Genomic DNA, 24,994 nt, shown 5'->3' with positions numbered 1-24,994 from the left:
TTTTTATTGTTTTTCTTATTTACATGTATTTATCTTATTTTTACTGTTTGTGTACCACAGTAAAAGCAACAGTACGCTTTTATTTTGAACTTCCCAGACGGAAGTAGTATTTTCTAATGTTAAATGTCAATTACATAATCATTGCATAATGGTTGTCATATTTAGATTTTGGAAAGAAATATAAAATCCCATTATACATTTCAGAATAAAAGTAGTCGGAAAGAGCTATGCTGTAGTTTAGGTTTTGGCTTTTATTTTGTAGATGTGATACGGAAATAGTATTGGGTATGTTCCGCTTCACGATCCGTACTGATGATCATTTCCTTCTCAGAGCTTGAGTTGGGGTTATTGTCGTTTGCTGTGTTCATTTTTTGACGTACTTTGCTTTGTTTTTTCGTGATTAATTCCACATCGGCAAGAAAGGTAGTAATTTGACTGCATTTGGTGGTTAATTGTCGGTGTATGCCTCGGCGACTGACCGTTTCAGGCTGGGTGGTGACAGAATTACAATGATCGAGCGACCGGAGACCGTTCCTAGCATTGCTGTAAGTGGTTGTTTTTTTTGTTTTTAAAGACAGACATTCCGGCATTTACACTTCCGTAGTCTTGTTGGTGGTCCCCTTCGTGGGTTTACGCCCTCTAAAGTGGACTTCGTGAATTCATCACGTCGGGGTAGTGACGAGTTTGTCCACGTTAGCCGTGGTTAGCAATGGTTAGCCGTGGTTAGCCATGGTTAGCGCCTTTTAGCTTAACATCACGTACGGCTTTAGCTGAAAAAGTTGAAAATTGAAGCACATGTTGTGGTACATTAATAATAATAAGAGAATAATTGGCTTTTAATGAAACAATCGTTCCATTATTAATGTCATAGTGATGGAAATTTCGGTTCATTTTCGAGAGTCGGTTCTTTTGACTCGACTCACTAAAGAACCGGATATCTGTGCTCCTGACATGAAGTTATTACCAAATCATGCGTATTACATGAAATGCATTACTATGTTAAAAAACATGTCAGATGTTTATATTTTTGTTTTTAAAATGTATTTAAATATTAATATTTTCAATTTATTAATGTTTTTATTGTACTTAATATTTATCCAATCCATTCCACTTTATTTATATAGCACATTTTATAAAGAGTTTCCAAAGTGCTGCACAGACTAGTAAAATAAAAAGTAAAATTAAAATAATAATAAATAATTAATAAAGGTACAAATTGAATTCAATCCAAAACTAAAAGATAAAATATGAAATAAAATAGATATTCAAATATTAAAAACAAGCAATAGCAATAAAAGTATAATAAATAAAACCAATTAAAATAAAAAGAAAGAACTAAAAGACACAGTACCATACGACTCACTCAGAGTTAAAAGCCAGAGAATAAAATTTTATAATATTTATATAATAATATAATAATTTTATAATATAAAAAGAGCATATGTTTGAACGTCCTGGCGTTTGGGGCACATACAGGAAGAGCCCGTACGACGCCCTGCGACCTTATCTGTCATCATTTGTTGCATGTTGAAAATGTGTGTCATGTGTTCAGACCACGTGTGAACCGACGCTCACAGACGCAATCAATTCTTTTTGCCCCTGCCGGCGGGGATGCTGGATGAATGAAACATCCGGCATCCGACTCTAAAATGGCTTCTCAGTGTGTTCGTGTTCTTTGTGTTTTCTCTGTCAAGGCCTAGTTCACGTTCACGTACAGCAAATCTCCATTTATGTTGATTATGCAGTATTGCACGTAGCAAACGAGATCACGTTATTCGCATTTTTCATCTTTGAATTAATTACTCGATGGGAAATACTTTTGTTTTTGTTTACAAAAAGGATTTATGAACAAACATGTAGCTAGACGTATTTCTTGGTAACAATCCGTCTCGGCCATGGCATGTCTGTTTCGGCCGTGGCATGTCTATCTCGGCCGTGGCATGTCCGTCTCGGCCGTGGCATGTATGTCTCGGCCGTGGCATGTACGTCTCGGCCGTGGCATGTCCGTCTCGGCCGTGGCATGTATGTCTCGGCCGTGGCATGTACGTCTCGACCGCGACACGTCCGTCTCGACCGCGACACGTCCGTCTCGACCGCGACACGTCCGTCTTGGCCGTGGCATGTCTGTTTCGGCCGTGGCATGTCTATCTCGGCCGTGGCATGTACGTCTCGGCCGTGGCATGTACGTCTCGACCGCGACACGTCCGTCTCGACCGCGACACGTCCGTCTCGACCGCGACACGTCCGTCTCGACCGCGACACGTCCGTCTTGGCCGTGGCATGTCTGTTTCGGCCGTGGCATGTACGTCTCGGCCGCGACACGTCCGTCTCGACCGCGACACGTCCGTCTCGACCGCGACACGTCCGTCTCGACCGCGACACGTCCGTCTCGACCGCGACACGTCCGTCTTGGCCGTGGCATGTCTGTTTCGGCCGTGGCATGTCTATCTCGGCCGTGGCATGTACGTCTCGACCGCGACACGTCCGTCTCGACCGCGACACGTCCGTCTCGACCGCGACACGTCCGTCTCGGCCGTGGCATGTCCGTCTCGGCCGTGGCATGTCCGTCTCGACCGCGACACGTCCGTCTTGGCCGTGGCATGTCCGTTTCAGCCGTGGCATGTCCGTTTCAGCCGTGGCATGTACGTCTCGGCCGTGGCATGTACGTCTCGGCCGTGGCATGTACGTCTCGGCCGTGGCATGTACGTCTCGGCCGCGGCACGTCCGTCTCGACCGCGACACGTCCGTCTCGGCCGTGGCATGTCCGTCTCGACCGCGACACGTCCGTCTTGGCCGTGGCATGTCCGTCTCGGCCGCGACACGTCAGTTTCAGCCATTGTGCTCGTTTTAGCCATGGCATGCCAGTCTCGGCCATGGCATGCCGGTCTCAGCCGTGGCATGGCATGTCTGTCTCTGCGATGGCACATCCATCCCAGCCATTGTGCTCGTTTTAGCCATGGCATGGCACGCCGGTCTCAGCCATGGCATGTGTGCTGGGCTCTGCTGGCTCAGTAGCCAGTCTCCATGCAGTGTGAAAGGCAATGTAATCATAACATTGCTGATGCCTTGTAACCAGAATACTACATATTCGGACTAATAATAGACCAGGTAACACACATATGCACTGTGTTGCCTCCACTAAATGAGTGTGTTGTGTTTTTTCTGTCAGCAGCGCAATCTGGAGGGCTATGTCGGCTTTGCCAATCTCCCCAACCAGGTGTATCGGAAGTCGGTTAAAAGAGGCTTTGAGTTCACCTTGATGGTGGTTGGTAAGTAGCAAACGTTCACATTACTGTGTTGTACTTCTTTTTTCCTTTTTATTTATTTGTTTTCACCGACAACAAGGCTAACATGCTAACTAACACCTAACATAATAGTGGCAAGCATTTATATGAGTCTAGCTATGAAAATGGATTTAAATGCTACTATGCTAATGCTAAGGCTAACATGCTAACTAACACCTAACATAATAGCGGCAAGCATTTATATGAGTCTAGCTATGAAAATGGATTTAAATGCTACTATGCTAATGCTAAGGCTAACATGCTAACTAGCACCTAACATAATAGTGGCAAGCATTTATATAAGTCTAGCTATGAAAATGGATTTAAATGCTACTATGCTAATGCTAAGGCTAGCATGCTAACTAACACCTAACATAATAGTGGCAAGCATTTATATAAGAGTCTAGCTATGAAAATGGATATAAATGTTACTATGCTAATGCTAAGGGTAACATGCTAACTAACACCGAACATAATAGTGGCAAGCATTTATATAAGAGTCGAGCTATGAAAATGGCTTTAAATGCTACTATGCTAATGCTAGCAGTGCTAAGGTTAACATGCTAACACCTCACATAATAGTGGCAAGCATTTGTATAAGAGTCTAGCTATGAAAAGGATTTAAATGCTACTATGCTAATTCTATTAGTGCTAAGGTTAACATGCTAACACCTAACATAATAGTGGCAAGCATTTATATAAGAGTCTAGCAATGAAAATGGATTTAAATGCTACTATGCTAATGCTAGCAGTGCTATGGTTAACATGCTAACACCTAACATAATAGTGGCAAGCATTTATATGAGTCTAGCTATGAAAATGGATTAAAATGCTACTATGCTAATGCTAAGGGTAACATGCTAACTAACACCTAACATAATAATGGCAAGCATTTATATGAGAGTCTAGCTATGAAAAAGGATTTAAATGCTACTATGCTAATGCTAGCAGTGCTAAGGTTAACATGCTAGCACCTAACATAATAGTGGCAAGCATTTATGAGTGTAGTTATGAAAATGGATTTAAATGCTACTATGCTAATGCTAGCAATGCTAAGGTTAACATGCTAACACCTAACCTAATAGTTGTAAGCATTTATACAAGTCTAGCTATGAAAATTGACTTAAATGCTACTATGCTAATGTTAGCAATGCTAAGGTTAACATGCTAACACCTAACATAATAGTTGTAAGCATTTATATAAGTCTAGCTATGAAAATTGACTTAAATGCTACTATGCTAATGCTAGCAGTGCTGAGGTTAACATGCTAACACCTAACATAATAGTGGCAAGCATTTCTATAAGATTCTAGCTATGAAAATGGATTTAAATGCTACTATGCTAATGCTAAGAGCAACATGCTAACTAACACCTAACATAATAGTGCCAAGCATTTATATAAGAGTCTCGCTATGAAAATTGATTTAAATGCTACTATGCTAATGCTAAAGGTAACATGCTAACACCTAACATAATAGTGGCAAACATTTATATAAGAGTCTAGCAACGAAAATGGATGTAAATGCTACTATGCTAACACCTAACAATAGTGGCAAGCATTTATATAAGAGTCTAGCTATGAAAATTGATATAAATGCTACTATGCTAATGCTAGCAATGGTTAACATTCTAACACCTAACATAATAGTGGTGAGTGTTAGGGCTAGAAGTGCTATTATGCTAATTCTAGTATACTATCATGCTAAAGTTAGCATGCTAACACAACATAATAGTGTTAAGTGTTTATAAATGTTCTAACATGATGCTATGCTAGGTGGCGGTAATAAGAGGCTTCTCTCAGCTTGGTTGCTCCATCACCGATGTTTGCTTTCTTTCTTTTTGCTGGGTCTTATCCCTCTCGGTTGGCTCCTATAGGGGGGGGGGCTGCTTCCTGCCTCTTTGTCCAGTTGGCAGAAGGAACAGAAACCCCATGTAGAGTTTAGTGGCATCCATCTCAATAGCCAATCAGGGACCAAGGAGAATGTGGAGGAGATGGCAAGCATTGCCTTCTTTGTGTTGATGCACATGCAGTATCAGGGACTTAACCCTTCTATCATAGCAATAAGAATTCTTTTTTTCTCTTATGATGTCTACTATATTAGGTGATAGGAGTGTAAAGTTGACTATAGGGGTGCTATTCCATGTCTGGGGGTCTCTAATGATGTTAAAAAGTGTATTTAGAAGGTGGTAAACAGGTTTTCTATGTCTTATGTGTGTTATTTTCTCATATGATGTCTATTAGATTAGTTAATAGGGGTATAAAGGTGACTATAGGGGTGCTATTTCATGTCTAGAGGGCTCTAATGATGTTAAAAGGTGTATTTATAAGGTGGTAAACATGTTTTCTCTGTCTTATTTTCTCTAATGATGTCTACTATATCGGGTGATAGGAGTGTAAAGGTGACTATGGGGGTGCTATTTCATGTCTAGAGGGCTCTAATGATTTTATAAGGTAGTAAACAGGTTTTCTCTGTTTTATTTTCTCTTATGGTGTCTACTAGATTAGTTAACGGGTATAAAGGTGACTATAGGGGTGCTATTTCATGTCTAGAGGGCTCTAATGATGTTAAAAGGTGTATTTAGAAGGTGGTAAACACGTTTTCTCCGTCTTATTTTCTCTTATGATGTCTACTATATTGGGTGATAGGAGTGTAAAGGTGACTATAGGGGTGTTATCTCATGTCTGGAGGTCTTTAATGATGTTAAAGTGTATTTAGAAGGTGGTAAACAGGTTTTCTATGTCTTCTGATGTCTACTATATTGGGTAATAGGAGTGTAAAGGTGACTATAGGGGTGTTATTTCATGTGTGGTGGTCTCTAATGATGTTAAAAAGTGTATTTAGAAGGTGGTAAACAGGTTTTCTCTGTCTTATTTTCTCTTATGATGTCTACTAGATTAGTTAACAGGGGTATAAAGGCGACTATAGGGGTGCTATTTCATGTCTAGAGGGCTCTAATGATTTTATAAGGTGGTAAACAGGGTTTCTCCGTCTTATTTTCTCTTATGATGTCTACTATATCGGGTGATAGGAGTGTAAAGGTGACTATAGGGGTGTTATTTCATGTGTGGTGGTCTCTAATGATGTTAAAAAGTGTATTTAGAAGGTGGTAAACAGGTTTTCTCTGTCTTATTTTCTCTTATGATGTCTACTAGATTAGTTAACAGGGGTATAAAGGTGACTATATGGGTGCTATTTCATGTCTGAAGGGCTCTAATGATGATAAAAGGTGTATTTATAAGGTGGTAAACAGGTTTTCTTTGTCTTATTTTCTCTTATTATGTCTACTATATTGGGTGATAGGAGTGTAAAGGTGACTATAGGGGTGTTATTTCATGTCTGGGGGTCTCTAATGATGTTAAAAAGTGTATTTAGAAGGTGGTAAACAGGTTTTCTATGTCTGATGTGTCTTATTTTCTCTTATTATTTCTCTCCCAAGTCTTCCTATGGTTCAGGCACAACACATAGCTGCAAATGCGTGCAAAAGAGAGCGAAGGTTTGCTGGATGTTAGCAAGTATGCCCGACATTTGTAATTTGAGGGGGCCGGCCGGACGGCTGCGGCCTCAAGCTGAGGGAGAGCCCGGGAATGTGAGGAATGTGACGGAAAGCCAGCTTTTGTCCATTTGTATGTTTGTTTGTTTTGGTTGTGTTTCCTTCACTCGCTGTGCTCCCCTGTTGCTATCTTTCAGCATCGTTATTCATACGCACGCCCATGCGTCGGAGAGTGAGCACTCATCCCGCAGCTTGAAGTCGAAGCAGTGACCTAATTAGTTCCCCATGCAGGATGTGCTTTTCCGATGGACGAGATTCTCTTGCCTTTGGCTTTAACATCTCATGGAGTATCAAGGACTTTGTCATATTAGAATTAGATCTAAAAATAGACGTTATAGTTTTTATTTGGTGAAGACACTCGTCATTTTCACGTTTCAGCTGGAGCCTATCCCAGCAAAACGCTACAGCATCATTTTACTTTAGCTTTCTTAACGGATATGTTAGCATTATCCCACTGTACTATACACATGCATGGAGTAAAGCAGGGGTGTTCCAAAGTGTGGCCCCGGGGGACATTTGCGGCCTGCTGATGTTTTTTTATTGGCCCGCACCGCATTCTAAAAATATCATTTAACAAGATAAAAAATTAGTTTAGTTATTAGTTTTTAGTTTAGTAATAAATAAATAGTAAATAATAATAAATAAATAAAATAATAATAAAAATTTGTTATATAATTTTGCTAGTTTTTTGTTTAGTAATAAATAAAGAGTAAATAATAATAATAAATAAAAATAATAATAAAAATTTGTTATATAATTATTAGTTTTTGTTTCGTCATAAATAAATAGTAAATAATAAATAAATAATGATAATAATAATTAGTTATATAATTTAGTTATTAGGTTTTTAGTTTAGTAATAAATAAATAGTAAATAATAATACTAATAAATAATAAGAATAATAAAAATTAGTTATATAATTTAGTTTTGTTTTTATGTTAGTAATAAATAAATAGTAAATAATAATAATAAATAAATAAATAAATAATAGTTATAGAATTTAGTTATTAGTTTTTTATTTTAGTAATAAATAAATAGTAAATAAATAAATAAAAATAATAATAAAAATTAGTTATATAATTTAGTTATTAGTTTTTTAGTTTGGTAATAAATAAATAGTAAATAATAATATTAAATAAACATAAAAATTAGTTAAAATGAATACAAATAAATAAAAATAAATATTTAAAAATAAAAAACAGCAAAAATATTGCTGAATAAAGTCCAAATATTAAGAGGAAAATAATAAATTTGTAATATTCTAAAGAATAAATAAAAATAAGAATAAGAATAAGAAAAAAAATAGCTAAAGTCGTCATGTTTGGAGAATGTGTTGTGTAAAAAAACGGTGACAAAGCATAGCGTGACATGACAACATGTCCAAGTGGCGCTCCATCCTTTCTTTGCTCACTATGTGGCCCTTGCTGCACAGTTTGGACACCCCTGCCCTAAAGCCAGCCACCGTACACCAAAGAGGGCTGTAGCAAATGAATAATGTGTGCCTAAATAAAACATGTCTGCATTTGTGTGTCGTCAGGCGAGTCGGGTCTGGGGAAATCGACGCTTATAAATTCCCTCTTCCTGACGGATCTTTACTCCAAGGACTACCCCGGACCGTCGCAGCGCATCAAGAAGACCGTACAGGTGAGCTTGACTTCATCCGCCCAACTGCTGTCACGTTGATGTCACGATGATAGCGCTTTATATGGCCGCCGTCACGGAGGAGCCCAAGAGCAAAGGAGGGAGGAGAAAGGGAAGGAGGCTTGAAGGGAAGCAGAGGACCACGGAGGGCATTTTTGTCCATGTATGGTTAGGATCAAATGGAGGAGGAGACAGAAGACAGACGGGCATCTGGTGGGGAGTTGGGATGGGGGGGATCACACAAAAGTGGAGCGAGAGAGAGAGAGAGAGCGAGAGAGAGAGGTTAATGAAAGAGGTAAGGAGAGACAGAGGGAGAGAGAGAGCGAGAGAGAGAGGTTCATGAAAGAGGTGAGAGAGGGAGGGAGAGAGAGAGAGAGATGTTAATGAAAGAGGTAAGGAGAGAGAGAGAGAGAGATGTTAATGAGAGAGGTAGAGAGAGAGGTACAGAGAGAGATGGAGAGGGAGGGAGAGAGAGAGGAAGGGAGTGATGGAGGGAGAGAGGGACAGAGGGAGGGAGAGAGGGAGAGAGAGAGAGAGAGATGTTAATGAAAGAGGTGAGAGAGAGAGGGGGGGGAGGGAGAGGGGGAGAAGGGGGGAGAGAGAGAGAGATAGATGTTAATGAAAGAAATAAGGAGAGAGAGAGAGGGAGGGAGAGAGAGCGAGGGAGGGAGGGAGAGAGGGACAGAGGGAGGGAGAGAGAGAAGGACAGAGAGAGAGAGAGAGCTTAATGAAAGAGGTAGGGAGAGAGGGAGGGAGAGTGGGACAGAGGGAGGGAGGGAGGGAGAGAAGGACAGAGAGAGAGAGAGCTTAATGAAAGAGGTAAGGAGAGAGACAGAGGGAGAGAGAGAGAGAGAGAGAGCGAGAGAGAGAGGTTAATGAAAGAGGTAAGGAGAGAGAGGGAGAGAGAGAGAGAGAGAGAGAGAGAGAGAGAGAGAGAGAGATGTTAATGAAAGAGGTGAGAGAGAGAGAGGGAGGGAGAGATGTTAATGAAAGAGGTCAGGAGAGAGAGAAAGGGAGAGAGAGATGTTAATGAGAGAGGTAGAGAGAGAGGTAGAGGGGGAGAGGGAGGGAGAGAGCGAGGGAGGGAGGGAGGGAGGGAGAGAGGGACAGAGGGAGGGAGGGAGAGAGACAAGAGAGCTTAATGAAAGAGGTAAGGAGAGAGAGAGGTTCATGAAAGAGGTAAGGAGAGAGAGAGAGGGAGAGAGACAGAGACAGAGGGAGAGAGAGAGCGAGAGAGAGAGGTTAATGAAAGAGGTAAGGAGAGAGAGAGAGACAGAGAGAGATGTTAATGAAAGAGGTCAGAGAGAGAGAGGGAGAGAGGGAGAGGGAGGGAGGGGGAGAGAGAGAGAGATGTTAATGAAAGAGGTAAAGAGAGAGAGAGAGAGAGAGATGTTAATGAGAGAGGTAGAGAGAGAGAGAGGTAGAGGGGGAGAGGGCGGGAGAGAGAGAGGGACGGAGGAAGGGAGGGAGGGAGGGAGGGAGGGAGGGAGAGAAAGAGAGAAAGAGAGAGAGAGATGTTAATGAAAGAGGTGAGAGAGAGGGGGAGAAAGGGGGGGCGAGAGAGAGGGAGAGAGAGAGCGAGAGAGAGAGAGCGAGAGAGAGAGAGCGAGAGAGATAGATGTTAATGAAAGAGGTAAGGAGAGAGAGAGATGTAGAGAGAGAGGGGGAGAGAGAGGGGGGGAGAGAGGGAGGGAGAGAGGGGCAGAGGGAGGGAGAGTGGACAGAGGGAGGGAGGGAGAGAAGGACAGAGAGAGAGAGAGAGAGAGAGAGAGAGAGAGAGAGAGAGCTTGATGAAAGAGGTAAGGAGAGAGAGAGAGAGAGAGGGGGGTTAATGATCCTACTATATTGGGTGATAGTTGCGTTGTTGTTTTCCCAGGATTGGGAATGATGGGCAACATTCCCGAAAAAAAAAGTGCAGTTCTCCTCCAGTGTAAAATGTCCATTTTTCAGCTGCTAAGATTTAGCTAAGGAGTGAGTAGTATTGCAGTACATGTAGTATATAGTATATGAAGTGAATGGAGGGGGTTTGTGTTTTCAGGTGGAGCAGTCCAAGGTGCTCATCAAAGAGGGGGGTGTCCAGCTGACTCTCACAATTGTTGACACCCCAGGTTTTGGAGACGCGGTAGACAACAGTAACTGGTAAGTAGCGCTAATAACTAATAATAATAATAATAACAGTTACAATAATCGATACTATCAAGTACACGAGTCGGTTGTCGACCCATTTGTGTCATCATTCATCGATTATGGCGACCTAGTTGGTACCGTGTTGTTTTTCAAACGGCGCCATGTTTCTCCTGCTCTTCGTAGCTGGCAGCCAGTCATCAACTACATCGACAGCAAGTGCGAGGACTTCCTGAACGCGGAATCCAGGGTGAACCGCAGATCGATGCCAGATAATAGAGTCCACTGCTGTCTGTATTTCATTGCGCCCTCGGGACACGGGTAGGTAGAGCGTGAAAGCAGTTCTACTTTGTGATGGGGGGGGGGGGGTCATGGACATCGGAGTCTCACACGCGTTGAATTCCAACTGGTGATATTTATTACACTCTTGTTTTGTTTACGCAAACGCTGCTCTTATTTTGAAGGCCAGTGTGTTTTGAAGAATGTGTAAATGGTAATGGTTTTATTTCATTTGAACATGCATCAGATTCCAATTGAGTGCATCCCATAATCAGTTCCCAGTTCCACATGTCCAAAAGGAGTAGGAAGAAGCAAAGCTTATTAAATCCTACCCCTCGATCTGGTACTTTTACAATCAGTAACTGTTACATTTGTTCACTTCCTGCTTTCATAATATAGTTTCAGTTTTTTGTAGTTTTTTGTAGTTTTTTTAGTTTTGTTTTGTTTTAGTTTAGTTTTACTTGACTTGACACTTCCTGCTTTCCTAATATAGTTTCAGTTTTTTGTAGTTTTTTTTATTTTTTGTTTTAGTTTAGCTTCGTTTTACTTGACTTGACACTTCCTGCTTTCTTAATATAGTTTAAGTTTTTTGTAGGTTTTTTAGTTTTATTTTTTTTAGTTTCAGTTTAGTTGAGTTTTACTTGACTTGACACTTCCTGCTTTCCTAATATAGTTTAAGTTTTTTGTAGGGTTTTTTTTGTTTTTTTATTTTTACTTTTTTAGTTTAGTTTAGTTTTACTTGACTTGACACTTCCTGCTTTCCTAATATAGTTTAAGTTTTTTGTAGGGATTTTTTGTAGTTTTTTTTAGTTTAGTTTTACTTGACTTGACACTTCCTGCTTTCCTAATATAGTTTAAGTTTTTTGTATTTTTTGTGTAGTTTTTTTTATTATTTTTTTAGTTTAGTTTTACTTGACTTGACACTTCCTGCTTTCCTAACATAGTTTAAGTTTTTCATAGTTTTTTTGTAGTTTTATGTTTTTTTAGTTTAGTTTAGTTTTACTTGACTTGACTTGACACTTCCTGCTTTCCTAATATAGTTTAAGTTTTTTGTAGTTTTTTGAAGTTTTTTTTTGTTTTTGTTTAGTTTAGTTTTACTTGACTTGACTTGACACTTCCTGCTTTCCTAATATAGTTTAGTATAAATTTAGTATATAGTATAAAGTTTTTGGTAGTTTTTTTTATTTTTAGTTCTTGTTCAGTTTAGTTTTACTTGACTTGACTTTTACTTTACTTTACTTTACTTTACTTTACTTTACTTTACTTTACTTTACTTTACTTTACTTTACTTTACTTTACTTTACTTTACTTTACTTTACTTTACTTTACTTTACTTTACTTTACTTACGTACCAAAGTACTAGGTGCAGGTTGAAGTATTTGTGATTTTAGAAATAAGGAGTTAGTATGTTCTCTGTAGGCGGCATTATGAATTATCCTTACTGGCCTTTTTTGCAGTACTTTTATAGTTATTATCCCATATTTCCACACAATAAGTAAGATATGGTAGAACCAGAGAGCTAAGTAAATACCCCGAGTGGGTTTGGTCCTTTTGTTTTCCAGTCTGAAGCCGCTTGACATCGAGTTTATGAAGAGGCTCCATGACAAGGTCAACGTCATTCCGCTTATTGCCAAAGCCGACACGCTAACTCCGGAGGAATGCCAGCTTTTCAAGAAACAGGTGATGTATTGATATAGAACATATCAACATATCATATCAACATAGAACATTTATTTATTTATGAATAGGCTCAGTCAACATAACAAGCCGCCCAGGTGCTGGTGAGCAACTTCATCAAGCTCTCGATCTCATTCCATTCAATTCTTCCCCCTCTGGTGCCTGAAAAGTCCAAAAAAATTCAAACTTCCACGTGTTCAATTCCATATGTGGTACTTCACTGACCACACAGAAGATGGAAATGTGGTGTTGATGTTTTCCCGTCTTCGTAGATCATGAAAGAGATCCAGGAACACAAGATCAAAATTTATGAATTCCCAGACACGCACGACGACGAGGACAACAAGCTGATCCGGAAGATCAAGGTACCGGACCACAAGCTGACAATAAGAGGGATGTTAATGTTAGGGGTTTAGGGTTGGGGGTGGGAGTTAGACAGTTAGGGTTGGGCTTTTATGTTAGGGTGTTAGGATGTTAATGTTAGGGGGTTAGGGTTGGGGGTGAGCACTAGGGGGATTGGGTTAGGGTTAGGGGTTTTACGTTAGGGTGTTAGGATGTTAATGTTGTGGGGTTAGGGTTGGGGTGAACCTTAGAGGGCTAGGGTTAGGGTTGGGGTTTTATGTTAGGGTGTTAGGATGCTAATGTTAGGGGGTTAGGGTTGGGGGTGAGCATTAGGGGGATTGGGTTAGCGGTTTTACGTTAGGGTGTTAGGGTGTTCGGATGTTAATGTTGCTGAGTTAGGGTTGGGGTGAACCTTAGAGGGTTAGGGGGACTTAGGGTGTTAGGATGTTAATGTTAGGGGGTTAGGGTTGGGGGTGAGCATTAGGGGGATTGGGTTAGGGTTGGGGTTTTACGTTAGGGTGTTAGGGAGGTTGGGGGTTTCACGTTATGGGGTTAGGCTATTGGGGGCTAAGGGTGTTAGGGTTGGGGGCGAGCGTTGTTAGGGTTGGGGGTTTTTCGTTAGGGGGTTAGGGTGTTAGTATGTGAAGGTAAGGGGATCAGGATTGGGTTAGGATTGGGGGTTTACGTTTGGAGATTCGAGTTTTGGGGGTTTGTGTGTTAGGATGTTAAGGTTAGGTGGTTAGGCTTGGTGGATTTACATTAGGGGGTTAGGGCGTTAGGGTCTTAGGGTTGGGTTAAGGTTGGGGGGTTTTACGTTTGGGGATTAGGGTGTGAAGGTTAGGAGGTTAGGGTTTGACTTAGGGTTAGAGGCTTTATGTTAGGGGATTTGAGTATTAGGGGGGTCAGGGTGTTAGGATGTTAGGTTAGGGTTGGGGGTAGGGGATGAGGGTTGTTAGGGTTGGGTTAAGGTTGGGGGTTTTACGTTTGGGGGTTAGGGTGAAGGTTAGGGAATTAGGGTTGGGAGTTTTAAGTTAGGGGATTTGAGTATAAGGGGGTCAGGGTGTTAGGATGTTAAGGTTAGGGGGTTAGGGTGTTAGGGTTACAAGTATGGGGTTAGGAGGTTAGAGTTAGATCTAGCAGTAAATGGGGTCCAGTCCAGGGTGGACAAAACTCTGTAGTACTATCAACATAATACCACGGTCTACCCCCCACCCCAATAAGTGGTAAGGGACTAACCCATTTTGTCTTGCCCCCTCCCCAGGAGAAGATGCCCCTGGCTGTCGTTGGCAGCAACGTAGTCATTGAGGTGAACGGCAAGAAGGTCAGAGGTCGCCAGTACCCGTGGGGCGTGGCTGAAGGTAGGTTGAACCAGATGGGAACCATGACGACCAACATCAAGAAACATTGTAGGCATTTCCTGGGGTAGGGATTCTGGAAAAGGAGTCTGGGGGGGGGGGGACCTTGAGTTGACAGGTATCCAAAATGGCCGTTATTGCTCTGTGCTATGTGGTTGGCCGTGTATCAGTCTTTTTCACTCTTTCATTTGTTCCTTTCTCTCCTTTTTTCTGTTTTTTCTTTGTCTATTCTTTTCCATGACTGACAGAGGGCATATTTGGTAAACAAAGCCAGCCTTGTCTTCATTTGTAGTCCATTTTCTCACCTCCGCCACTTCCTGTTTACCCTCATTTTTCATTCAACCCCCCCTGCCCCCCGTCCCCGCCTCGCTCTTATGTTGCTACGCTCCCTCATCATTTTGGCTGATGGTCAAACCGAGGTTCTTATCAGACTTGGGGCGGGATGCCGATCCAATATGGATACCACATAATCATATTTCAGCACTTTGATGTACTACAAATACTACCTTTATCACCTCAAATTACAATCTTTACTGTAAAATGACCTTTTAAAGTAAAATAACATCATTCTTGTACTATGACGATCGAATTTGTGACATAAAACCAAAACTTGGCTGCACGGTGGTCGAGTGGTTAGCGCGAAGCACACACAGCCAGAAGACCAGGGTTCAATTCCACCCTCGGCCATCTCTGTGTGGAGTTTGCATGTTCTCCACGTGCATGCGTGGGTTTTCTCCGGGTACTCCGGTATTCCTCCCACTATTCCAAAAAAAAAAAAAACATGCTAGGTTAATTAGCGACTCCAAATTGTCCATAGGTATGAATGTGAGTGTGAATGGTTGTTTGTCTATATGTGCCCTGTGATTGGCTGGCCACCAGTCCAGAGTGTACCCCCCGCGACCCTCGTGAGGATAAGTGGTAGAAAATGAATGAATGAATAAATCTTCAGGCTGCACGGTGGTCGAGTGGTTAGCGCGCAGGCCGCACAGCTAGGAAACCTAAGTTTGATTCCACCTTCGGCTATCTCCGTGAAGCGGTAGAAAATGAATGAATTTTGACAAAAGTCAAAGCAAAAGTAAATCTTCAGTCTGCACGGTTGTTGAGTGGTTTACGCAAAGGGCACGCAGCTAGGAGACCTGGGTTCGATTCCACCCTCGGTCATTTTTTTTGCATGTTCTCCCCGTGAATGCGTGGGTTTTCTCCGGGTACTCCGGTATTCCTCCCACATTCCAAAAAAAACATGCTAGGTTAATTAGCGACTCCAAATTGTCCACAGGTATGAATGTGAGTGTGAATGGTTGTTTGTCTATATGTGCCCTGTGATTGGCTGGCCACCAGTCCAGGAATGAATGAATTTTGACAAAAGTCAAAGCAAAAGTAAATCTTCAATCTGCGCGGTGCGGAGTGGTTTGTGCGAAGGACACGCAGCTTGGAGACCTGGGTTCGATTCCAACCTCGGCCATTTTTTTGCATGTTCTCCCCATGCATGAGTGGGTTTTCTCCAGGTACTCAGGTATTCCTCCCACATTCCAAAAAAAACATGCTAGGTTAATTAGCGACTCCAAATTGTGAGTGTGAATGGTTGTTTGTCTATATGTGCCCTGTGATTGGCTGGCCACCAGTCCAGGGTGTACCCCGCCTCTCGTCTCATTGGGGAAATAAAGTATCGGTTCTTTCGTGCCGAAGCAGACCCTCAACGCATCGCTGTCTCCAATGCACCAATGGCTTTTTTTCCCCATCGTGTGCTTTGGCGTCCGCTCCGTTGTACCGTGTCATTCCAAGCCCTACGGACCGCCACCGCCACCGCCGGGCAGGCATGGCATGACGGAGACCCATTGCTTCATTAACAACGCCCAGATCTTCACATAACATGCAGCTAGCTGGTGTTACTCATTTGCATAAGTGGGCGGTTACTTGACACGCTTTTGCATGTTCCAAATAAGAGATCGTATGCTTTGAACTCATCATATCATTGCAGTAGAAGACTCAAATATCTGAAATGACTCTTTATGAAGCTCTCAGGCCCAAAACACCTGATGGATTTATGACCGGAATTGAACGAATACGACAAAATGACCTTATAATGTAATGGTATGACAAGAGTTCATCGGGTATTTTCTGCCTGAATCAATGAGTAGCATCCGTTGACGATGGTTTGGAGCTGCTTTTCCCTTCCTCTAGTTCTTCCTTAATGCACAGCTCGTTCAACAAATGCCCACCAACCACCTTCACTACCCCTGATTAACCCCCTTGCACTCTTAGGCCAGTCAGCTTGGACACATGGTGTTGATCCGGGCCAAATCTGGGCTGATTTCCGGTCCGACGCGGACAAAAAAAAAAAGCCCCGGTCGCTTGCAGACCCAGATTTAGCCCCCCACCGGGAGACAGACAGTAACCCAAAAACCGTACCCCCCCTCCCCCTTCGTCAGAGCTCCCTCCTCTAGAAGAGACGGGAGGTCAATGGCTGGCTTGGGAGGCCAAGAAGCAGAACTGCTTAAGTTTCATCAATGGTAAGGTGTCCTCCTTATGCACTCCACCAGTGGACCAATGAGGAGCAGCGTTTTCAGTCAAGAAGAATATTCTCTGTGTATATATATATGTGTGTATATATACTACATATATATAATATCATCATAGTATCATCTTCGGCAATCTATCTGAAGTCCTTTTCCAGAATCCCATCCGATGGTTAACCACGACCAAAACGTATGAATTTGATGGAACCTTTTCATCATTTGACAGCCCGTACAGTAAAAAATTGCACATTGTGTGGTGATTAATCATGATTAATTCATTCTGAAAATTATTAATCCGATGGTTTTAACTTTTTGTTCATGAAACTAGTGACTCACTCATATGATTAATCATGATTAATTCATTCCAAAAATGAGTCATCCGGTGGTTTAAACTTTTTGTTCATAGAACTAACTTGACTAACTCATGTGATTAATCATGATTAATTCATTCCAAAAATTATTCATCCAATGGTTTTAACTTTTGTTCATAGAACTAATGTGACTAACTCATGTGATTAATCAGGATTAATTCATTCCAATAATTATTCATCCAATGGTTTTAATTTTTTGTTCATAGAACTAATGCGACAAACTCATGTGACTAATCATGATTAATTCATTCTAATAATTATTCATCTGATGGTTTTAACGTTTTGTTCATAGAACTGTGACTAAATCATGTCATTAAACATGATTAATTCATTCCAAAAAATATTCATTTGATGGTTTAAACTCTTTGTTCATAGAACTAATAAAACTAACTCATGTGATTAATCATAATAAATTCAGTCCAAAAATTAATCATCCGATGGTTTTAATTTTTTGTTCATAGAACTAATGCGACTAACTCATGTGACTAATCATGATTAATTCATTCTAATAATTATTCATCCGATGGTTTTAACTTTTTGTTCATAGAACTAATGTGACTAAAGCATGTGATTAATCATGATTAATTCATTCCAAAATTATTCATTTGATGGTTTAAACTCTTTGTTCATAGAACTAATATAACTAACTCATGTGATTAATCATAATAAATTCAGTCCAAAAATTAATCATCCGATGGTTTTAATTTTTTGTTCATAGAACTAATGCGACTAACTCATGTGACTAATCATGATTAATTCATTCTAATAATTATTCATCCGATGGTTTTAACTTTTTGTTCATAGAACTAATGTGACTAAAGCATGTGATTAATCATGATTAATTTATTCCAAAAATTATTCATTTGATGGTTTAAACTCTTTGTTCATAGAACTAATATAACTAACTCATGTGATTAATCATGATAAATTCATTGCAAAAATTAATCATCCGATGGTTTTAACTTTTTGTTCATAGAACTGTGACTAACTCATGTGATTAATCATGATTAATTCATTCCCAAAATGATTCAGCCAATGGTTTTAACTTTTTGTTCATAGTACTAATGTGAGTAACTCATGTGATTAATCATGATTTATTCATTCCCAAAATTATTCATCCAATGGTTTTAACTTTTTGTTCATAGTACTAATGTGAGTAACTCATGTGATTAATCATGATGAATTCATTCAAAAAAATTATTCATCCGATGGTTTTAACTTTTTGTTCATAGAACTATTGTGATTAATCATGATTAATTAGTGTGACAACAGATGAATTGTAAAATGTTGAATGATTTTGTCATAAAATATAGTAATAAATCGGCCTATTTCATATATACCGTAGTTGCAAATGCGGTGGATCGCGATTCGCTCATTTGAAAGCCGTGATGGAGTCCATGAAAACGGGTCATCGTCTGACAGCCCGAATGATTATCCCCTCCCCATTTCAGCTTTTAGCATGCGTAGGTGGCGCATGCCAGCGTAGGTGTTTGTCCACTCCTGCATTGTAGTGGGCAGGCTGAGCCAGGCTGGTACACTATGGTCATATTTATGCTCATATCTACGGTCATATTTCTGCTCATATAGCTGGTCATATTTCTGTGCTTTCCTGCTTCATTCTTGTCTTTCAGTGGAGAACGGCGAGCACTGCGACTTCACCGTGTTGCGCAACATGCTGATCAGGTAGGATGTTGGCACAGTCGCCGTGGATACCGAGGATAACCACACAACTTTGTCTTGGCGCCGCCCGCAGGACGCACATGCAGGACCTGAAGGACGTCACCAACAACGTCCACTATGAAAACTACCGCAGCAAGAAACTGGCTGCCGTCACCTGTAACGGCGTGGACGCCACCAAGACCAAGGGACAACTCACCAAGTACCACCCCGTTTACTACGCTCTATATATGTGTACTTTTACACGTCATCATCAAAGTACTACATACAATACACGGTACAAGAAAGGAAAAGGAACATGCAAAAGACAGAGAGGCTCATTGCAAATACTTTTGGTATTACAGTGTAGTACTGTATAAATGACAATATGATAAATACCAGTTCCAGTACCTTCTCACTTGGTACTTCATGACACTGTACATAGTGTACATGCTGTATGCAGGGGTGTACTATACCTACTGTACATACTGTACACAGGGGTGTACTGTACATACTGTATGCAGGGGTGTACTATACCTACTGTACATAGTACGTAGTGTATGCAGGGGTGTACTGTACATAGTGTATGCAGGGGTGTACTATACCTACTGTACATACTGTACACAGGGGTGTACTGTACATACTGTACACAGGGGTGTACTGTACATACTGTATGCAGGGGTGTACTATACCTACTGTACATATGTAGTGTATGCAGGGGTGTACTATACCTACTGTACATACTGTATGCAGAGGTGTACTATACCTACTGTACATAGTGTATGCAGGGGTGTACTGTACATAGTGTATGCAGGGGTGTACTGTACATGCTGTATGCAGGGGTGTACTATACCTACTGTACATGCTGTATGCAGGCGTGTACTATACATACTGTACATGCTGTATACAGGGGTGTACTGGGGTGTACTATACCTACTGTACATGCTATATGCAGGGGTGTAGTATACCTACTGTACATACTGTATGCAGGGGTGTACTATACCTACTGTACATGCTGTATGCAGGGGGTGTACTATACCTACTGTACATGCTGTATGCATGGGTGTACTATACCTACTGTACATGTTGTATGCAAGGGTGTACTATACCTACTGTACATACTGTATGCAGGGGGTGTACTATACCTACTGTACGTGCTGTAGGCAGGGGTGTACTATACCTACTGTACATACTGTATGCAGGGGTGTACTGTACATACTGTATGCAGGGGGTGTACTATACCTACTGTACATAGTGTATGCAGGGGTGTACTATACCTACTGTACATGCTGTATGCAGGGGTGTACTGCAAATACTGTATGCAGGGGGTGTACTATACCTACTGTACATACTGTATGCAGGGGTGTACTGTACCTACTGTACATACTGTATGCAGGGGTGTACTGTACATACTGTATGCAGGGGGTGTACTATACCTACTGTACATACTGTATGCAGGGGTGTACTATACCTACTGTACATACTGTATGCAGGGGGTGTACTATACCTACTGTACATGCTGTATGCAGGGGGTGTACTATACCTACTGTACATGCTGTATGCAGGGGGTGTACTATACCTACTGTACATGCTTTTAAAATGGCCGCCTTTCCCCCAGGAGTCCCCTGGCCCAGATGGAGGAGGAGCGGAAGGAGCATGTGATGAAAATGAAGAAGATGGAGGCAGAAATGGAGCAGGTCTTTGAAATGAAGGTTAAGGAGAAGAAGCAGAAACTGAAGGATTCCGAGGCTGAGGTGCACGTTTGATTCCATGCGGCACATTTACTGTACATTGTAGTATTTACAGTACATACACAGTACATATACAGTACATATACACATAGTAGTGTCATTGGTTTGCACTGAAACGATCATGAATGCTATGCAATGCATGCTAACGTGGAAGCCACGCGAGGCGTTCGGGTGCTGATGTTTCCGTGACCTCCTGCTCCTCCAGCTGGAGCGCCGCCACCAGCAAATGAAACGCAACCTGGAGGCGCAGTACAAGGAACTGGAGGAGAAGAGACGAGTGTTTGAGGACGAGAAAGCCAACTGGGAGGCTCAGCAGAGAATCCTGGAGCAGCAGAAACTGGACGCCTCCAAGTCAGTAGCACACGCTAACAGAGCTAGCTTGGTTGTTATTGGCCTGCGCTACTGTACTACTACTGTACCTGCTGGCCTGTTTAGTACTACCTACACTACTGTACTCCTACTGTACCTGCTGGCCTGTTTATTACTACCTACACTACTATACTCCCTGCTAGCCTGTTTATTACTGCCTACGCTACTATACTCCTACTGTACCTGCTAGCCTGTTTAGTACTACCTACACTACTATACTCCTACTGTACCTGCTAGCCTGTTTATTACTGCCTACACTACTATACTCCTACTGTACCTGCTAGCCTGTTTAGTACTGCCTACACTACTATACTCCTACTGTACCTGCTAGCCTGTTTAGTACTGCCTACACTACTATACTCCTTGGTAGCCTGTTCATTATTACCTACACTACTATACTCCTACTGTCCCTGGAAGCCTGTTTATTACTGCCTACACTACTATACTCCTTGGTAGTCTGTTTATTACTACCTACACTACTATACTCCCTGGTAGAATGTTTATTACTACAAACACTACTATACTCCTACTGTACCTGGAAGCCTGTTATTACTGCCTACACTACTATACTCCTTGGTAGCCTGTTTATTACAACCTGCACTACTATACTCCCTGGTAGAATGTTTATGACTACCTACACTACTATACTCCCTGGTAGAATGTTTATTACTACCTACACGACTATACTCCCTTGTAGAATGTTTATGACTACCTACACTACTATACTCCCTGGTAGAATGTTTATTACTACCTACACGACTATACTCCTTGGTAGAATGTTTATTACTACCTACACTACTATACTCCTTGGTAGCCTGTTTATTACTACCTACACTACTATACTCTTACTGTACCTGGTAGCCTGTTTATTACTACCTACACTACTATACTCCTACTGTGCCTGCTGGCCTGTTTAGTACTGCCTACACTACTATACTCCTTGGTAGCCTGTTTATTACTACCTACACTACTATACTCCCTGGTAGCCTGTTTATTACTACCAACACTACTATACTCCTACTGTACCTGGTAGCCTGTTTATTACTACCTACACCACTATACTCCTTGGTAGCCCGTTTATTACTACCTACACTATACTACACCTTAGTAGCCTGTTTATTACTGCCTACACTACTATACTCCTTGGTAGCCTGTTTAATACTACCTACACTACTATGCTCCTCTGTAGCCTGTTTATTACTACATACGCTACTATACTCCTTGGTAGCCTGTTTATTACTACCTGCACTACTATACTCCTACTATACCTGGTAGCCTGTTTAGTACTGCCTACGCTACTATACTCCTACTGTACCTGCTAGCCTGTTTAGTACTGCCTACACTACTATACTCTTACTGTACCTGCTAGCCTGTTTATTATTGGCCTACACTACTATACTCCTACTGTACCTGCTAGCCTGTTTAGTACTGCCTACACTACTATACTCCTACTGTACCTGCTAGCCTGTTTAGTACTACCTACACTACTATACTCCCTGGTAGAATGTTTATTACTGCCTACACTACTATACTCCTACTGTACCTTCTAGCCTGTTTAGTACTACCTACACTACTATACTCCCTGGTAGCCTGTTTAGTACTACCTACACTATACTCCTTGGTAGCACGTTTATTACTACCTACACTATACTATACCTTAGTAGCCTGTTTATTACTACCTACACTACTATACTCCTACTGTACCTGCTAGCCTGTTTAGTACTACCGACACTACTATACTCCTTGGTATCTGTTTATTACTACCTACACTACTATACTCCCTGGTAGAATGTTTTTACTACCTACACTACTATACTTCTACTGTACCTGGTAGCCTGTTTATTACTACCTACACTACTATACTCCTTGGTAGCCTATTTATTACTACCTACACTACTATACTCCCTGGTAGCCTGTTTAGTACTACCTACACTACTATACTCCTACTGTACCTGGTAGCCTGTTAATTACTACCTACACTACTATACTCCCCGGTAGCCTGTTTAGTACTACCTACACTACTATACTCCTACTGTACCTGGTAGCCTGTTAATTACTACCTACACTACTATACTCCCCGGTAGCCTGTTTAGTACTACCTACACTACTATACTCCCTGTCGATTGTGTCAATCATCAACTCTTGTCTCTTTCTCACGTAGGACGATGGAGAAGAACAAGAAGAAAGGAAAGATCTTCTAGAGTCAATTTTCTCCTCTTCAGTTACTCTCACACACGTACGTATGTATACTGTATATACTGTACATACTGTACATGCAGTATATACAGTATACAGTACACATAGATACTTTCTATAACTTTGATATTTCTAATGCAACTTCCCCTAAAGACGTACAATATCTCCTGCTGCTGATGCTCCTTAGCCTCTGGATTTCCTCTCACGGCTTTCTCCGTACTACTCAGTGTACACCTGTCCTACCTGGTACACTACTCGTATGTACATCTGTCCTACCTGGTACACTTCTTGTATGTACACATGTCCTTCCTGGTACACCTGTCCCAACCTTCTATACTTCTCAAATGTACACCTGTCCTACCTAGTACACCTGTTCTACCTGGTGCACTACTCATATGTACACCTGTCCTACCCGGTGCACTACTCATATGTACACCTGTCCTACCTAGTACACCTGTCCTACCTGGTGCACTACTCATATGTACACCTCTTCCAACCTTGTACACTACTCAATGTACACCTGTCCTACCTGGTACACTAGTTGTGTACACCTGTCCTACCTGGTACACCTGGCTCTACCTTGTACACTTCTCATATGTACACCTGTCCTACCTAGTACATCTGTCCTACCTGTTACATCTGTCCTACCTTGTACACTACTCAATGTACACTTGTCCTACCTGGTACACTACTCATGTACACCTGTCCTACCTGGTACACCTGTCCTACCTTGTACACTACTGATTGTACACCTGTCCTACCTGGTACACCTGTCCTACCTGTTACATCTGTCCTAACTTGTACGCTACTCAATGTACATCTGTCCTACCTGGTACACTACTCATGTACACCTGTCCTACCTGGTATATCTACCCTACCTGTTACATTTGTCCTACCTGGTACACCTGTCCTACCTGTTACATCTGTCCTACCTTGTACACTATTCAATGTACATCTGTCCTACCTGGTACACTACTCATGTACACCTGTCCTACCTGGTACACCTGTCCTACCAGGTACATCTGTCCTACCTTGTACACTACTCAATGTACATTTGTCCTACCTGGTACACCTGTCCTACCTGGTACATCTGCCCTACCTATTACATCTGTCCTACCTGTTACATCTGTCCTACCTTGTACACTATTCAATGTACATCTGTCCTACCTGGTACACTACTCATGTACACCTGTCCTACCTGGTACACCTGTCCTACCAGGTACATCTGTCCTACCTTGTACACTAGTCAATGTACATCTGTCCTACCTGGTACACCTGTCCTACCTGGTACATCTGCCCTACCTATTACATCTGTCCTACCTTGTACACTACTCAATGTACATCTGTCCTACCTGGTACACCTGTCCTACCTGGTACATCTGCCCTACCTATTACATCTGTCCTACCTGGTACACTACTCAACGTACCACCACTCAAATGCCACAAATAACGGCAGACTATGTTAGTGTTGGGAAGTATCCTTTGGTATCCTACCTAGTACAGCTGTCCTACCTGGTACAGTATTCCTGTCCTAGTACTGTTGTGGCAGTACAGTAGATATTGGCTTTAGATATTGATGGTCGGGTGGCAAATGAGATTTCCTTTTGAGGGAAAAACAGACAGTTTTTGGAGAAAATATGAAATATATTTTTGGAGCACCAATCTGTGACTTTTGGGAGAAAGCTGGGAGAGTACGCTGGTATATGAAAGTGAAAGTGAAAGCCCCCCCCTTCCCACTCCCCCCTTCCATGAAAGCTGTTTTCTTTCATACATTTTTGGACGTACCTTTTGATATGTATATTCCTTTCTCATTGCTCTTAAGTATTCCATGTCTACTTGTACGTTGGCGATATTAAAGTTGACACGGTTACACTTACAAA

General features: G+C 41.6%; 1 protein-coding gene across 2 annotated transcripts; it reads left to right on the top strand.

Moving 5' to 3' along the window:
- The first annotated feature begins 295 nt into the window (after positions 1-295).
- LOC131137906 (septin-7-like) lies at positions 296-24,994 on the top strand. Of its 2 annotated transcripts, none has more exons than XM_058086319.2 (13): positions 296-545; positions 3,173-3,269; positions 8,375-8,481; positions 10,517-10,617; positions 10,789-10,923; positions 12,444-12,561; positions 12,831-12,923; positions 14,162-14,258; positions 18,774-18,825; positions 18,896-19,021; positions 20,417-20,552; positions 20,755-20,900; positions 23,080-24,994. In XM_058086319.2, exons 1-13 carry the CDS (start codon positions 510-512, stop codon positions 23,117-23,119), a joined length of 1,284 nt encoding a protein of 427 aa, XP_057942302.1. In that variant the 5' UTR covers positions 296-509; the 3' UTR covers positions 23,120-24,994. The 2 variants fall into 2 exon arrangements, with proteins under 2 accessions (XP_057942302.1, XP_057942301.1); XM_058086318.2 differs by having other exon boundaries at positions 3,170-3,269.

Source organism: Doryrhamphus excisus, linkage group LG6, assembly GCF_037039965.1.
Source record: "Doryrhamphus excisus strain RoL-2023G ecotype Guam linkage group LG6, RoL_Dexc_Guam_v1.1, whole genome shotgun sequence".
Classification (NCBI taxonomy): Eukaryota; Metazoa; Chordata; class Actinopteri; order Syngnathiformes; family Syngnathidae; genus Doryrhamphus; species Doryrhamphus excisus.
The sequence above is the reverse complement of the archived record's forward strand: the minus strand, read 5'-3'. Positions and strand labels throughout refer to the sequence as shown.